The sequence below is a fragment of the Morus notabilis genome, unplaced genomic scaffold (assembly GCF_000414095.1).
Source record: "Morus notabilis unplaced genomic scaffold, ASM41409v2 Scaffold912, whole genome shotgun sequence".
Taxonomy (NCBI): Eukaryota; Viridiplantae; Streptophyta; class Magnoliopsida; order Rosales; family Moraceae; genus Morus; species Morus notabilis.
Window position 1 is genome coordinate 164,366 of NW_010368051.1, and position 16,767 is coordinate 181,132.

A 16,767-nucleotide genomic window follows, 5' to 3' on the forward strand; every position below is an offset into this window, starting at 1 on the left:
TAAATAATATTATTAAATATATTAAATAATAATATATTAAATAAATAATATTATTAAATATATTATATAAATAATATTATTAAATATATTAAATAATAATATATTAAATAAATATATTAAATAAACATATATAATACAAAAACGGTTTCAGAAAAGAGGGAAGAAAATGAAAAAGAAAAAAAAAAGTGAAATCCGTTTTTCAGAAAACAGAAAACGAAAACAAGAAAATGAAAACACATTTTTTTCGTTTTCTGATTTCCACAAAAAGACAAAAACGTTTTTGGTTTTGTTTTTTAAAAAAAATTGCACCAAACACGTTTTTAACACCCGTTTTCATTTTTTTGCTTTGAAAACCGTGAAAAACGAAAACGAAAACGCAAACAAACGGGCCCGAAAATGTCTTTTTTTCGTTTTCAGTTTTTCACAAAAAGACAAACGTTTTTGTTTTTGTTTTTTGAAAAGTTTTGCGCCAAACGCGTTTTTAGATTGTGTTTTCATTTTTTAGCTTTGAAAGACGTGAAAAATGAAAACGAAAGAAAAAACAAATAGGGCCATCGTTTGTTCTTTCGGGAATGGCGGGCTCTTGGATTATTTAGGGCTTGTTTATTTGCGCCCAAACTCAAAAAAGTTTGAATTCAAGTTATAATTTTATTTAAGTTCACGTTCTTTTGTAAAATTTGAGTTTTAACTTGAGTTTTAACTTGAGTTGGGGATTAAAATTTGAGTTTAAGTTCTTCTTTCAACTCAAGTTCCTAAACTCAAATTCAAGTTAATGAACGAAGAGACAAATAAAACTTTACTCATATACCTTATTAAAATTTTCCATCACCATTGAGTTTTTATTAAAATATTATATAAATACAAATTCAAGTTTTGACCCATTTAAATACAAACCCAAATAGATTCTCAATTTAAATTATAACTCAAAATGTGCACATTCAAATACAAATTTAAATTAGAGTCTCAACTAAAATCATATTCAAATACACCTTAATTCAAATCAAGATCTGAATTCAAGTCACCTTAATTTAAAAAATACAAATTGAACAAGCCCTTAAGGTCTTAGGCCTCGTTCACTTCGCAGATTCGAGTTGAGATGTGACATTTTTTGAGAGTTTTTTACTGTAGTAGAAAAAGTTAAACGTGAGAGTATTTTACTTTAAAAACCTAAAACTAAAAATTCAAATCGGTGAAATGAACGAGGTTTTAATTTTTTTTACGGTTTAAATTACAATTTAACATTTTTATTACGATATTTTTTTAATGAAAATTTGAATTTTAGTTCACGTTTTACACTTAACCCGCAAAAACACGGGGCCAAAATCATTGTACTGGCAAAGGGTATCAGATTTGTCGTCTCTTACAAAGAACAAAAATTTTAAAATAAAATAGCTCGTCGTACAAACAATTATAACGTTAAAGGAAAATAGTTCAAGAAACGACAACCCATGAAAACGACAGTATTTCCAACAAAGCCACAGAAAATTAAGTAGCAAAAAGACCTCCAAACGACAATAAAAACAGATCGAAAAAAAAAAAGAAAACCAAGTATCTCATACTAAATACTCCCTTCACTTCGCTGATTCGAGTTTGTAATTCAAGTTCAGATATAATTTTATATGAGAACTTTTTACTGTAGTAAAAATGTTAAATGTAACTGTTTCTGAGAATTTTTTACTATAATAAAACTCAAATTTTAAACTCAAATCGGTAAAGTGAACAGGATCTAAATATATGAACGAACAAGATTTCTCAAAAGTACAGCCTTAAAACGACAATATCTCTTTAAACGAGAATAACAACAAATCGATGAAGTTGCTTGGGCCTGATACACTTCTTCAAATACGGGTCTTAATCTCCCTGGCCCAAAAGCCAATCGAAGCAAAATCCAGCAACAAGGGTTTCGTTCGTCCTCTATTTCTGGCTAGGTTAAATTGTTACCTTTGACATTAGGGTTTCTCTCCACCCAACTCCAACACGCACGCACACACACACCTGGAGCAGAGCGGCCACACCACCAGAAGCCGCCATGGTTCTCAAGTACGTTTCTCTCTCCTTCTCTCTCTCTCTCTCTCTCTCTCTCTCTCTCTATGCAATGTCGATTTCACTTCTTAAACTGCTATTGGATGATCAAACCAAACGGCGATTTTATGCTGTTTGCGTTATCCATGGAAAAGCTAGGTTTTTCGATATCGAACTAGAACTTGCTTTTTTTTTTGTTACTTTGAAATGATCGGATTTTCCGTTTCAGGACCGAACTCTGTCGCTTCAGCGGTGCCAAGATATACCCGGGCAAGGGCATCAGATTTATCCGTTCGGATTCTCAGGTAACTGATACTCTTATGGTTTTGTGTGTGTTTTTTTTCTCTTTGGATTTAAGCTATATGTATTTATATTTTTTTTGGATTTATTTAGGTGTTTCTCTTTGCGAATTCGAAATGCAAGAGGTATTTCCACAACCGTTTGAAGCCTTCCAAGCTTACCTGGACGGCAATGTACCGGAAACAACACAAGAAGGTTTACTACTTTCTCGAAAGATTTTTCCTTTAGTCTGTTTTTTCATTTCTATCATATTTGTATAATGCAAATTTGTGTTTTAGTCTTCTGCATCTTTTGAATTGAGTGTTGATAATGTGGTACAATTACTATAACAAACACGATCCGCCCGTCAACACGAATTGTCAGAGCCCTTCATTGGTGTTGAATTGCAAAAATTGCTAATGGGGTCTTATACTAGTTTTGTTCTAATGTTGTGGCATGGTTTTCAGGACATTGCTGCTGAGGCTGTGAAGAAGAAGCGCCGCGCCACCAAGAAGCCCTACTCAAGGGCCATTGTTGGTGCCACATTGGAAGTTATTCAGAAGAGAAGAACTGAGAAGCCTGAAGTTCGGGATGCTGCTCGTGAGGCTGCTCTCCGGTGTGCCTCCTTTCCATGCTATGAAACTATAGTATCTAGCTAGTTTAGGGTTTGCCTAGTTTAGGGAAATTGAAAAAAGTATTAGATTCTTGTAGGGCAGTTTGCCAAGTTCAATGCTTTAGAATATGCAGCACTTCTGAAAATGAACCAGTCTATCCTTGCTTTTCAGTACTCTGAAACTACAATGTGTGCTTAGTTTAGTGACTGATGAAAGTACCAAAAAGTTTTGCAGGGAAAATTTGCCCAGTTGTTTGATGCGGTATAATATGTATTGCTCTTTATCAAATGATTAACACTCTTTTTGCGTTGCTTCACAGGGAAATTAAGGAAAGGATCAAGAAGACCAAGGACGAAAAGAAGGCGAAGAAAGCCGAGTTGACCAAGTCACAGAAGACTCAATCTAAGGGTAATGTTCCCAAGGGTGGTGCTGCATCCAAGGGCCCCAAGCTTGGAGGCGGTGGTGGGAAGCGGTGATTTCATTCCGATTTTCCCTGCCGTTCATTTTTCTTGCACTGGCCTAATTTGTTAACATTTTGTCATGCTTTAAAATTTTCATGTATTTGAATGGATTCATTGGCCATGAAAGCCAGTCACTTCTTTTTTGGATATTCGATTTCTTCATATGCGAATTAGAATTATTATTGTTTTTCCTTGAGCATTTCAATGGACCATCTGGCTTATGTTGAACGTCAATAACTCGCCGTCTTTTCCCGTATATGTTAACTTTGTTTTAGTTTCCCTAGCCCTGATTGGTTAAATTGTCATGCAAGGTGAATTCTTTGTAGTGTGTACGTACCTGTATGGGAAGTAATCGATACCCACATAACGAATCCATCTTGAATTTTTTTTTTTCTCCCCAGAGCGGAAAAGGGTTTGTTTGGATCCAACCCTGAATTTAGCTGCTCGTTGATCCAACCTTGAATATAGCTACTGAACAGATTTTGACACAGCTGTTGAGTCTTTTTTTTTTCTCCTAAAAAAAGAATGGAACAATCATAGCTTTCACTCAGGTTCTAGTTAGCGTTTTACTTTCAAAGTGTAAGGTCCTGTTTTTTTCGCTGATTCGAGTTTAGAATTTAAGTTTTGTTACAGTAAAAAGCTTTCAGAAATAGTCACATCTAACTTTTTTGTTACAGTAAAAAGTTCTCACACAACATCACATCTCAATTCAAATTAAAAATTTAAATTAGCGAACCGAACGGGCTCTAAGCATCTAGAGGACTCGTGTATATGAAAATTAGAAGCCTCAATTATTCACATGCCTAGCTAGTAAAAAATCTGACGTTTTTCAGTGTATGGTGCGTCTTTTTCATTCTTTTTTCAGTTTCAACTATTAAGGAATTTTGTAGCACCCTTGTTGAATTTGAAGTGACACAGAAGAAAAGCATTAAAGGAAAGTATAGACTAATGCCTCGTTCGTTTCGCTGATTCGAGTTTAGAATTCGAGTTGAGATGTGATTTAATGTGAGAGCTTTTTACTGTAGTAAAAAAGTTAGATGTGACTGTTTGTTAGAGCTTTTTACTGTAGCAAAACTCGAATTTTAAACTCGAATCAGCGAAACGAACGAGACCTACTGTTTATTAGTGGGGAAATGGAATGCGCTTTGCCTTTGAAAATGGGAGAGATTATACAAGGCTAAATGCTTGAAGCGTGTGTTGTTTTGCTGCAGTCGTTTCTTATATTTGTAAGAAAAAGGAAGAAAAAAAAAAAAAAGGAAAAAAAGCTCAATAGTCAATTCCTTGTGTTATCCCATTTACAAGTCGGGGTTTGCAGCAAATTTTAAACCATGTACCCATCAACCCTATATCCAGCTAGTTAACGACCTATGATTTGCTATCTATTTTCTGTTACAAAGGCTCAATGGGATAGTATTTTTGGTGGTGGTGCAAACCAACAGCCTTAGCAACCTATTCACTTTTTTGATGTTGACAAAGTCCCGCTTAGTTTAAGCATAAAGTTAGTACAAAAATCTAAAATTTTTATGAGAGAAAATATCTTTTAATAAAAAAACGTTTAAATTGCTGTTTAAACTTACGAAATAAACGGGTGATAAGTTTAAACCCTCAATCATGCGTTCAATCAGTCATAGAATTTCGGTAGTAATGGTGAACTTGCTCATCTAAGCAGTCTTTTTTTTCACAGCTGTTGATAACTTGTAACAAGTCTTGTGAACATTTGTGAAATGATTGGACACTTGAAGTTTAACAGGACAACTAGGAACTAGAAAAATAGTCAATCTAGGTCTTCAAAAGATGAGACCAAGTCCCAATCGAAAAGATATTAGATATTAGATATTAGATATTGTTTTGGTGGGAGAGTTTAAGGTGGAAACTTGAAGCCTTATGGCAAAAGGAAAGGAGAGTAGCTTCTAAGCAAGTGTCGTTTTTAAGCAATTCTAATTTCCAACTACCAAAATCCGCCCACCAAATTTCCGAGATATCATCTGAAAAACAATCAATGTATGATCGTGTGTTGTGCGTGTGTGTATATATATATATATATATATATATGTATGTATACTATAAAATGGGAATTTATATGTATATATATATATACACACACACACAAGAAATAAAAGCATAGAAGACGGTTTTCTGTGTGGCACACGCATACGCGTAAGGAAAGGAGGAGTTATTCCTTCACGTTCCCACAATCATCCCCACCACAAAATGCCGGAGCCCACCCATCTGTTTCCAAGCAACTTCCAACTGCCATTAACTCAATTTTCATCACCAAATGACCAAACTATCCCTCCCATTAAAAAAATAACAATATTATATTACTTTTTTTTTTTAATTTTTTTTATCGTATTCATATACCTTTCCGGAGGTATATTAATATATTCATTTTTTTTATCTTTTATTTTTTAAAGCGTAAGCTATGTTGAGTTCTTGTAATGCATACAAGGGTTAAAAGAGCCGATAGGATTATTGTAGGGGCAAGTTACTTTGAGTTATATTAAATAAGCTATTTGGTATTATTAAATTTAAGGACTTGGAATAATTTTGCTATAAAGAAAAAGATTGCCCTACTATTGTGTAACAGAAAAAAAAAAAAATTAAAATTGGAATTCGTCATTCACTGTAATTAAGATGATGTGTGATGGTTGACTTTGTTTTTGTTGTTGAGTTACTCTATGCTAGAGTAACTAAAACGGGTTGACTTTTACACGAGGATTGAATATTCTTTATTCACTAGTCTATGTATAGTATGAATTTACAAAAGCACGTGTTTGATGTTAGTGCTGAATAAGTGATAACACTTGATATCGCAGACTCTATCCATTATATTTTCATGTGTTTTATTATTAGGTTGGAAGCTTGGTCAATGATTCTCCGGCGGACAAATCAAATAAATAAGAGAAAACAAGAGATAGTTGCAGGATTGGTCTGTGTTTGGTTTTGAAAGAGAGAACCATTTACAATTTGCAAGCTGTGTTCCATCGTACATATGGAGCAAAAACAAATAAATAATTAAGCGCTTTTAAGATAGACAAAATCATGAGTTTTTTTTTTTTTTGATAGGTACTTATGTTAGTATGTAAGACTGACAGAATCTGATATAAATTTTACAGTTTAAAATAACATCTTATCAGTGCAATATTTTTCATAGTTCATACCCCTCTCTTAAAATTCTCCATTTTTTCCTACTACAATGCCAACATTCACAATTTTTAATTTAGAATGACATGCAAAGAGGTTATAAAGGAGTAGTATGTATAACCTAACAATAATATCATATATGACTTCCTTACAGTATCTATAGTTCAAATTCTCCATCTCAATATTATTATTTTTTTTTTTAAAAAGAGGCACACTACAAAGAACTTTGGTAGAAACAAGAAGCGTGCGCTGCTAATCCACTTTATCTAAGCTTGAGCAATTCATGAAAAGTACAAAAGTTTCTAGTTTCACAAGACGTGTGTAATGCCACCAAAAGCAATGCATTACAATAGCCTTTTTAACATAGGGTACCATAACCATGGTATAGTAGTAAGAACGTTTTTATTAGATCTTTTTTATTTATCATTTTAGAATTCAGTATTCCGTACCCGTACGTTGTTACTCTGACCTTTATAAGAAATTAAGTAGACCTTCACGGGGCCTACATGATAGAAGAGAGTGAAAACTGGTTGAATTCTCAATGGGAGACTAGTTCATGCCTTTTCTACGTACTCAATAATTCTTGAGATTACTTATTATAGCCGAAAGAATTAGAGAACATGAAGTGCACCACCAAATTTCTTTTTTGAGTAGAAAAAAAAAAATAGCCTACCATAATTGATAAATCTACTTTACCTTTTAAGGTAGATACTGCAATCTAATGTACATTCCGAACAAATAAAATTAGTGGGAGATTAATTAAAAAAGTTATTACTTTTAATAAGTGCAAAGAGATGTCAGATAAATCTTTGGTCAAAGAGAAAGGGAGCTCAGAGGAAGACAATGTGAAAGTAATTGTGCTTAAAAATGATTTTTGGGCACAATTTTCACATTTTGTTTTCTACCCATTTGTCTGTTTCTTTTGTAGTTTTCAATTTTCAATTATGCTTTGCCCTTTCCATTAAAACTTGAGTCGCAAATAACATGTGGTCTCTAATGTTCTGTAATTTGCAACCGCATGGACCCATTCTGCTTCGCTCAAAGTTATTTGATTTATTTATCTATTTTGAAATTAAGGATTCACTTGTATTTTGGACTATACAAAGCCAAATAAATAAATAAATAGCTAAATTAATTAAATAATGTTTTCCATGCATGATTTGTTTTTATAATAATTCGGGTCTTCAAGACTTCAACTGATAGTGACTCTCACTTACAGAAACCTCCCATCTTAAAAGGCCAAAGGACATGGCAATCAACGCCAATTATCTTTTCCTTTTTTCCAATTGGCATTGGACTGGTTTAGTTATTATTATTATAATTATTGTTTTACAAAGTTTGAAGTAATAGCTGGTTGTAAGCTGTAACTATTGGAATTGGTCATTGTTTCTCCTAGCTTTTTAGAGAGGAAATTTGGTTGGCAGGCAACAATATTAATAACAGGCTTCCTTTCGATTCATGATTTTTTTGCCCTTTTTTTTTTTGGCGTAACTCTTTTAGCAGCTCTTGGGCCATGATTATTGTACTTGTCATTTAAATCCTAAATAATATAATGTCTCGTTTATTTTACGGATTTAAATTTTTACAGTTAAAAATTTTCAGAAAATGTCACATTTAATTTTTTTATTACATTTAAAAATTCTAAAAAAATATCACATTTTAATTCGAATTGAAAACTCAAATCTGCGAAATAAACGATACCTTAATATATGAGAGGTTGGTTTGAGAGACCCTCCATGGCTCCATGTCTCTATTTTATTTTATTAGTTATTTTCAGTGATTAATAACATCCTATCATATAACATTAACATATAATGAAACAACTTTTCAATTTCCGATTTCATGTAAACTTCCCAAGTTTATTTACATTAAAAAGGAAAAGAAAAACAAAAAACAAAAAACAAAAAAAAAGAAAAAAGAAAAAATGTGGGGCATAAATGTAACTTCACTCTTTTTTTCTCCAATAATTTGCATATTGGATTTAGGTGGTAAGTTTGTCGTGGCCTTCTGCTGTCCTCGCCAAACTCAAACACGTATTTGTACACTAAACTCTACTATTTAAGAGAGTTAAGAACCAACATAAATTTCATTATCAACGGTTAAATCTACCCAAAAAAAAAAAAAAAACTCCTCTTCTCTCTTCTTTTTCTTCTTCTGCTCTCGTTGATCCTTCTTCTTCCTTAGTTCAGACTCTTCTACTTCCTTCCAAGCCACTTCTCAATCTCTGTCCTCCATTTTTTCTCTTCTGGGTCTCGCTAATTTTCCATACCCAAGTATAAGAAAGCTCGGAAATTTGGCTCAAACCGAAAAGAAAGAGAACCAATGGCTAGCCAAGATCTGGAGCGAGGAGGTACAAAGAGTAGAAACAATTACGCATCTGGAAACTACTCGAATCCGTACTATGTGGAGACCTCGGAGCATCAATGGACTTCTTGGTTGGTTCCGATGTTCGTCGTGGCTAACATAGCTGTTTTTATTGTGGCCATGTATATCAATAATTGCCCAAAAAACAATTCTGGGTTTGAAGGGGATTGTGTGGCCAAGTTTCTTGGAAGGCTTTCGTTTCAGCCTCTGAAGGAGAACCCTCTCTTTGGCCCTTCATCTTCTACGTGAGTTTTTTTGCTATGCTCTTAAATCTTTATTTTTTTTTTATTCTTTTATTTATTGTGTATGAATTTGGATTCTGGATTTTTCTGGGTTTAGATTTGCTGATCTAAATTATGAGTTTTATGGATTATGGAATAATTGAGTTACTGTTTAAATTGTTGGGCTGCTGCTAAGTTTGTTTGTGCCAATTTTGCTTGTTTGTTTTGGGTTTGTCTGGATATTTTTTTATCAGATATGTTGTGCTTTGAATTTAGGCTGATTTGTTGTTACTAGTCCTAATTCTATGTATCCCAATTGAAAGTAACTACGCAAAAAAATCTTATTCTCTCTTTCTGTTGGCATATCTTCTTCTGGGTAGGTGGTATTTTGCGTCTGCTTAGTGGTTGGGACGTAAAATTTTATGGAATGAATTTCAATTTTGAATCGGGCAAAATCAAGGGGACTTATAGTATAAAGTAAGAGTCTTTATGGTTTCTACAATGAGTGCAATATTGAACAGTGAGTATAAAAGGGAGTTGAACCATTAAAAAAGCTAACGGAAATAAAAGGGAGTTGAACCAATATTGAACAGTGAGTATAAAAGGGAGTTGAACCAATATTGAACAGTGAGATATTCTAAAACCTAACGGAAATAAAGTTTGACTTTTTTTGCATAATGCACCTGGAGAAGAGTATTCTCTTTTTTCTCCTGAAGTCCTAACGTTGGTGCTTTTAATGTTTTACCCGTAATTGGTATTTTGAGATAAACTTTCTTATTAAGTTAATAAGTGTTTTCCTTGTACACACGAATAACATCCAGGGTTGGTAGGATATGCCTTTGAGTGAACCATTCTAATTTACTTCTCAGAATTAAATGGCTTAAACTTGCAATTGCTTTCTCAGTTTTAGTGATGCTTAATTCTACCTACCCGCGATAAACTTTCTTAAAAGTGATTTTGCTTGCAAGCAACGGATAACACGAAGAACTTATATAGAAGTTTTGGTTATGATGTGTTTTCGAGTGAGGCAGCCTTTGCTTAAACTTGAAATTTTTTTCACTTTAACTAATACTTATTTATTTTACCAACCTGCACAGATTGGAAAAGTTGGGAGCTTTGGAGTGGCGCAAAGTTGTAGATAGGAATCAAGGGTGGAGACTCATCACTTGTATCTGGTTGCATGCTGGTGTCATTCATTTGCTTGCCAACATGTTGAGCCTGGTCTTCATTGGGATTCGTCTTGAACAACAATTTGGATTTGGTATTCCACTTTTCTTGTTGTTTTGAGCCTGTCTTTTATATTCATTTGTATTATTATTTTTGTTATTCATGTTTTCGGTGCATTCTAACGTCATTAATGTTATCTGCAGTGCGAGTGGGCCTAATATACCTAATATCGGGTTTAGGCGGAAGCATTTTGTCTTCCCTCTTTATTCAGCGCAATATCTCTGTTGGTGCTTCTGGTGCACTTTTTGGACTTCTTGGAGCTATGTTGTCCGAGCTCTTAACTAACTGGACTATTTATACCAATAAGGTTCGTTGCTAAGTTTAGTCTTTTGGCTAAGGAATGAAGAATTTTGCATATGACACATCTATGTAAACTCAGTTTTTATACGTATACGATTTGTTGTTTACCATGTCTGTCAATGATTCATAGTAAATTTGATGCATCGCATAGCATTAATCCTTCATCGTTTGTTTGTTTTTGTATTCTAGGCTGCAGCTCTATTTACACTTATCGTTATCATCGCCATCAACTTAGCAGTTGGAATTCTGCCCCACGTCGACAATTTCGCTCATATTGGAGGATTTTTGACTGGCTTTCTACTCGGCTTCGTTTTGCTTATCCGTCCTCAATTCGGATATATCGAGAGCAGGCATCATCCAGCAAATTCTCATGTAAAATCCAAGCACAAGGCTTATCAGTACATTCTTTTGTTGGCTGCGGTCGCACTACTAATTGTTGGGTAAGACTATCCGCACTTGAATCTTGGAAATTATTATTATTTTTTAAATTTTCATTTCATGGACTGTATTTATAACAGTTAGTACCATGTTTATCATATTCTAGTACTTGCAAAAACTCTATTATATCTCGTTTTCAGGTTGTTAACAATTCTTATACTGCTATTTGTTGGCTTACCAAATGCTGATTTTGATTATCTTCTTCTGTAAATGTTGAATGATTAATGCAGATTTACACTTGGGTTGGTGATGCTGTTCAAAGGAGAAAATGGAAACAAGCATTGCAGTTGGTGTCATTACCTAAGTTGTGTGCCTACCTCTAAATGGAGATGTGGAAATTGAGGGGACTCGCTCCATATTTTGCTCCAATTCATACATATTGTCATTTGATTCTTTTAAAAAAAAAAAAAAAAAAACTTTTATTTGTAGTTAATTTTTAATATTGTTATTCTATTGGGATGTTTTTGTCTACATGTATAGTTTTACAGAACATATGCTACGACGTTTGGAGATCCCGTTATTTAAAGAGTACACAGAAAGCATATGGTTATTTCAATACAAAACATTTCTCTCTTTTTTCTGTTTATAATAATAATAATAATAATAATAATAACAACAATAATTCTGATAATAATTAATTAATATTATTATTGGGTGCAAATTTAGTAAACGTTTCGCCTCAAGCAATGAGGCGAAAAGTTTATAATGATAAACTTGTAATAATAAAAGTTTATAATAATAAATTTTGCGCCTCAAGCAATGAGTACATAAAGTATATGGTTATTTTAACACAAAACGTGTTACTCTCTTTTTGTTGTTTATAATAATAATAATAATGATAATATTAATTAGTATTATTATTGGGTGCCAATTTAGTAAACTTTTCCCCTCAAGAGTATACAGAAAGCGTATACAGTATACATAAAGCATATGGTTATTTCAATACAAAACATCTCTCTTTTTTCTATTTATAATAATAATAATAATAATAATAACAATAATTCTGATAATAATTAATTATTATTATTATTGGGTGCAAATTTAGTAAACTTTTCTCCTCAAGCAATGAGTACAAAAAGCATATGGTTATTTCAATACAAAACGTGTTACTCTCTCTTTTTTTTATTTATAATAATAATAATAATAATAATTAATATTATTATTGGGTGCAAATTTAGTAAACATTTCGCCTCAAGCAATGAGGCGAAAAGTTTATAATGATAAATTTGTTATAATAAAAATTTATAATAATAAAATTTGCGCCTCAAGTAATGAGTACAGAAAGTATATGGTTATTTCAATACAAAATGTGTTACTCTCTCTTTTTGTTGTTTATAATAATAATAATAATAATGATAATAATTAATTAGTATTATTATTGGGTGCCAATTTAGTAAACTTTCTCCTGAAGCAATGAGGGATTGATGGGGTATTCATTGTACTAGAACATTTTAATATCAACCATTGTTAAAATTTTAGACAAAATGAAAAAAAGAGATTTTCTAAAAATTTTCTTATATATACAAGGGGCGAGATGAGAATGTCAATTTACTAAAAGGTGCAATTGGCGTCGCCCGGACTCGAACCGGAGACCTTCAGTGTGTTAGACTGACGTGATAACCAACTACACCACGACACCAGTTGTTCAGTGTTTGATCAATAAAACCCTTCTACTAAGATTATTTTCCCTCGATCCGTTTTTACCTTTTTTTCGTTTTATTCAATGGCAGAAACACTTGACAATATAGCTATAAATTCCGACGACTTAACATAATGGTGGGTGGACCCCATTATGGTGGCGCATTCAAAGAAAATTTAAATGCAATTGATGTTCCCATTTTTTGGCTACAATTGATAAGTCAATAGATTTTTCCGCTTTATGTCAAATTTTGAAATAAATTATGTTTTAAGGGATCAGAAAGGATAATGCTTCTGGTGCTAAGAGTTATCGATTTCTATTTACATGAGAAATAGTTCAACACTTAAAAAAGTTAATTGATGGAGAGCATGTTAGTGAGGAGAAGTCCAATTTCACTAGGACTCGTATTGCCTTTTCTCTTCCAACTCTTAAGGTGGTCAATCATGTCGTTTTCTTTATAGTGGCCATCTACGTCAATAATTGCCTTAGATTATGTTGCCTTTTTGATTGTTTCTAAGACAGTTATATTGACGTAGATGGTGATTATAAAGAGTGCAACACATACCAAGAATCAATCTTGACTTTTCAAGAATATTGTAAATATTTTGGGTAAGAATTTGTTTCTTGGTTATCTTCTTCGTTAAAGTTCAATGTATGATATGAGTTTCAAATTTAAATTGTCCATTTTTCAAGAATTAGATAAGAGAGAAAAATACATAAGAAGGACCTAGGGGAGATTTTCCGTTTCATGCCTCACTTTTATTCCATGGAAAAACGAGAAATAAAAGGAAAAGCGCAACTACAAAACGCTATACCACCCCCCCTTCCACTACCAAAACATTACTTGAGTACAACAAATAGCACTGTTAAACAGCAGTTTCTTTCAAGTCCTAAAACGAGAAAAAAAAAAAAAAAAAAAAAACTATCCTATAACATCTAAGATTCATACCAATGGCAACTAAAAAACTCGATCGAGCGCATAATTAGTTAGTCAAATTAGAGGGAAGAAAACATCTCAGTATCTGTAACCAATAGGCATTCCAAGCTTGTCCAAGCGACCGGAACCCGGATAGGCTTTGTTCATAAAATTGGCATGCAATGTAGAGAACCTCTGCCCACTCTGTCTTGATTCACCAACGCCGTGAATCGAGTACCTCTTCATTGAACTCGACCTCTCGTACTGAGGCCTCTGCTTCGGGGCGCTGAGAGACCTCAGTTTCGCCTTTGAAGATTCGGTGCACGCCATGTAGTTCGGGTAATCTGAATAGCCACTCAAGAAGCTTCTTGAGCCATCACTCTTTGAGGGAGTGAAAGGACTTCTCCTCGAGCTAGCACCCTTCGACGAGGCAGAGTAGAACTGCGGGCTGTTGTTGGCCGTGCAGAAAGAGGCCTCCTCAACGTCGTTGTTCGAGAGTTTCAGCGGGGTTAAGGATTGAACTTCGTAAGAGGAAGGGCTGGGAAGTGTGTAGTGTGTTGTGGAGTCCTTTGAGGTAGTAAAGCTATGGCTGCATTGGTCGGAGGAGTGAAAGAGGTTTCTCCTCTTGGGTGTGATGTGGGGTTTCCCAGTATCGATTTCGAGAATTCTGTCGCTCTTTTCATCATCTGTCGCGGTGTTCCTTACCGAAGAACTCCTTAGGTTCCCTGATCTTTCATCCAATTGACTCTCTGATCGACTCCCACCGGAATAAGTCTTGTCATGATCACTGATTGTCCTGCTGTTCGACTTGGAGCTACTTTTCTACAGTTTAATGGAAGAAAATATAAGCAACAAAGATTAGATCGTCGTGATAAAAAAATTTTAGGGAGGAGAGAAGTAATGAACATACCCTAAGCAGTGATGGTTGGTCATGTTTTCTGCTCTTGCTCCTGATAACATGTTCAAACTTTTCAGGAGTTGCCGGTCCCTGCTAGCAGAAACTTTGTACACTTCAGAGGCTACTTAGCAATTAATTCATTAAAAAGCTGAAGACTACATGTCACAAAAAATTGTGTAACGACTTGTCCATGTCAATGTATCTAGCAAATTTTAAGGGAAAATCATTAAAAATTTCTTTTAGTCAAAGAAAATTCTCCTAGTGATTCAAATATAACAATGTTGGGGGCACCAATGGTGTTCAATATTACACACTAACAAAAAGTGGGTCCTACAACTTGAGCCCTACAAATAAGTCCGCCCTTCTATTAGTTGTGGTGTTGGATACTATGGGGTTGTTTGGTTGGGAAATTCGTCTCCTGATTCGAATCATGGTTCGTAATTCGCTACAATATTTTTTCACACAAAAAACACACGTAAATCGAAAATGATTCTAATCTCATGGTTCTAATCCATGAACCAAACGTCTCCTATAAGTGACATTAGCATTTTTCATTCAATTATAGAACAAAAAAGGTGAGTTTATAATGCTTCATTAACAAAAAGGGAAAGGGAAAGGTGAATTCATAAGGTAAGTTGGGTAGGTTAACAGACGGGAACAAAATCCAAAGAAACTCTGACCTCTTTTATCAAAAACTGCAAAAGTTAGTTCAACATAAACCTTATGGCTTAAAATATGTGTCTGAAGCTTCATATACAGGGACAATATGTACGTAAATATAGACCTTTATAGTAATAACTACTGAACCGCAATCCTTTAAAGTCATAAAGTCTATCTACTGAAAAGTCTTCTAGAGATGCAAGGCAAAAGCCAAAAGGTCCCCACATTCCATTAAAATTTAAAAGCATGAACTTTGAAAACTCAAATATTGGAGGGAGAAGAATTTTACTCACAGGATGATGGAAATTTGAAGACTTGCTATTTGAGTGCTGAAATTCGGAAAGTTGGGATCGTCCGCCGATGGCTCGTGCCTGTGCTTGCATCAAAGCTTGCATGCGATGCAGCCACTCCGCCGTCCGCTTCCTTTCGATGTGACCTCTTACCAATGCTTGTAATTTCACCAATCCCTTTAAAGCTCTCAACGCTCTTCTTGCCTTCAAAAACATTTATGACTCAAAGACTTTAGCAAATTTCACCAATAATGCAAAATGTTCTAAATCAAGTATTCTGCTATAATACGACTGATTAAAAGCAAAATCAAAAAAAGAGAAATGGTCAAATAAATTCAATGGACCACATTGTCATCACACTGTTTAAGCTACTAAGAACCTTAAATTCAAAGAGTCTTGAGAAAAGGGCGGCAAGGAGGAAGCATTACAGCATTCAGACTTGACATGGAAATTTGAACATAATAAGCGCTTAAAAGATGTGGTTTTTCTGAGCCACCATGAATTCAATGTCTGACATGATATCCAGAAGACAATGACATCTCACAAGTTACCCCCCCGCAAAGGATAAAAAAAGAGTGTATTGTATTTGCATGTATTGTTGTACATCCTTTGACGGGTGATCCGCTTTTTAATACAACATTGAATTGCCCAACTAACCCAAACTTTTATTCCTTTTATAAAGTCAAATTCACATTCTATTTTTTTTAAGAAAACATCACCCAAGGCCAACTTTCCATATTCTGGGCCCACATTCTGCCCCCAGGCCCCATTAGTTTAGGTTTATAAATAACATAGTCAATAAAGACGCTTACTATATACCCAACAACTAATAGAAAGATCTCGTGCTCTCTATTAATATAAACACCACCAGTATCGTTTAAAATTATCCGTTAAACAAGCATTAAGTTGAATCAACCTCAAAAGAGTTATAAGGGCCCGTTCACTTCGCAGATTTGAGTTTTCAATCCGAGTTGAGATGTGACATTTTTTAAGAGTTTTTCACTGTAACAGAAAAAGTTAAATGTGACATTTTCTGAGAATTTTTTTATTGTAGAAACCTAAAACTGAAAACTCGAATCGGTGAAATAAACGATACCAAGTCTTACCTATCTAGTTAAGTTTTTTTAAACTCATGTACACCAAAAGAAGAGATACCAAATCGGAATCGAATCTCGGGATCTATATTTGGTTCTGAAATCTACTGCACATGGAAATTAACTACCCCTAGCTCTGCAACACTCCAAACCAAAAAACCTTTACAGCAGTTTTTAACCATTTTACTTCAAGGGAAAGA

General features: G+C 34.0%; 3 protein-coding genes and 1 non-coding gene across 4 annotated transcripts in view; 2 read left to right on the forward strand and 2 right to left on the reverse strand.

Annotated features, from left to right (window-relative positions):
- The first annotated feature begins 1,890 nt into the window (after positions 1 to 1,890).
- LOC21393851 (60S ribosomal protein L24) lies at positions 1,891 to 3,575 on the forward strand. Its single transcript, XM_024176180.1, has 5 exons — positions 1,891 to 2,040; positions 2,252 to 2,327; positions 2,416 to 2,517; positions 2,769 to 2,917; positions 3,235 to 3,575. The coding sequence occupies exons 1-5, from the start codon at positions 2,030 to 2,032 to the stop codon at positions 3,389 to 3,391; spliced, it is 495 nt and encodes a 164-aa protein (XP_024031948.1). The 5' UTR covers positions 1,891 to 2,029; the 3' UTR covers positions 3,392 to 3,575.
- A 5,058-nt stretch (positions 3,576 to 8,633) lies between these two features.
- On the forward strand, positions 8,634 to 11,633 carry LOC21393852 (RHOMBOID-like protein 2). Its single transcript, XM_010114255.2, has 5 exons — positions 8,634 to 9,129; positions 10,203 to 10,366; positions 10,476 to 10,639; positions 10,822 to 11,072; positions 11,301 to 11,633. Exons 1-5 carry the CDS (start codon positions 8,843 to 8,845, stop codon positions 11,410 to 11,412), a joined length of 978 nt encoding a protein of 325 aa, XP_010112557.1. The 5' UTR covers positions 8,634 to 8,842; the 3' UTR covers positions 11,413 to 11,633.
- Positions 11,634 to 12,635: 1,002 nt separating this feature from the next.
- Positions 12,636 to 12,709, reverse strand: TRNAV-AAC. The gene has a single exon. It is a non-coding gene; the product is annotated as a tRNA-Val (tRNA).
- A 928-nt stretch (positions 12,710 to 13,637) lies between these two features.
- Positions 13,638 to 16,767, reverse strand: part of LOC21393853 (protein IQ-DOMAIN 14) — a 5,222-nt gene continuing 2,092 nt past the window's right edge. The window contains exons 2-4 of the mRNA XM_010114256.2: positions 15,477 to 15,677; positions 14,536 to 14,613; positions 13,638 to 14,447 (exon numbers count right to left, since the gene is read on the reverse strand). Coding sequence (XP_010112558.1) covers positions 13,725 to 14,447; positions 14,536 to 14,613; positions 15,477 to 15,677 — 1,002 coding nt within the window. The 3' untranslated portion in view covers positions 13,638 to 13,724. The remainder of the gene's footprint in view (positions 14,448 to 14,535; positions 14,614 to 15,476; positions 15,678 to 16,767) is intronic.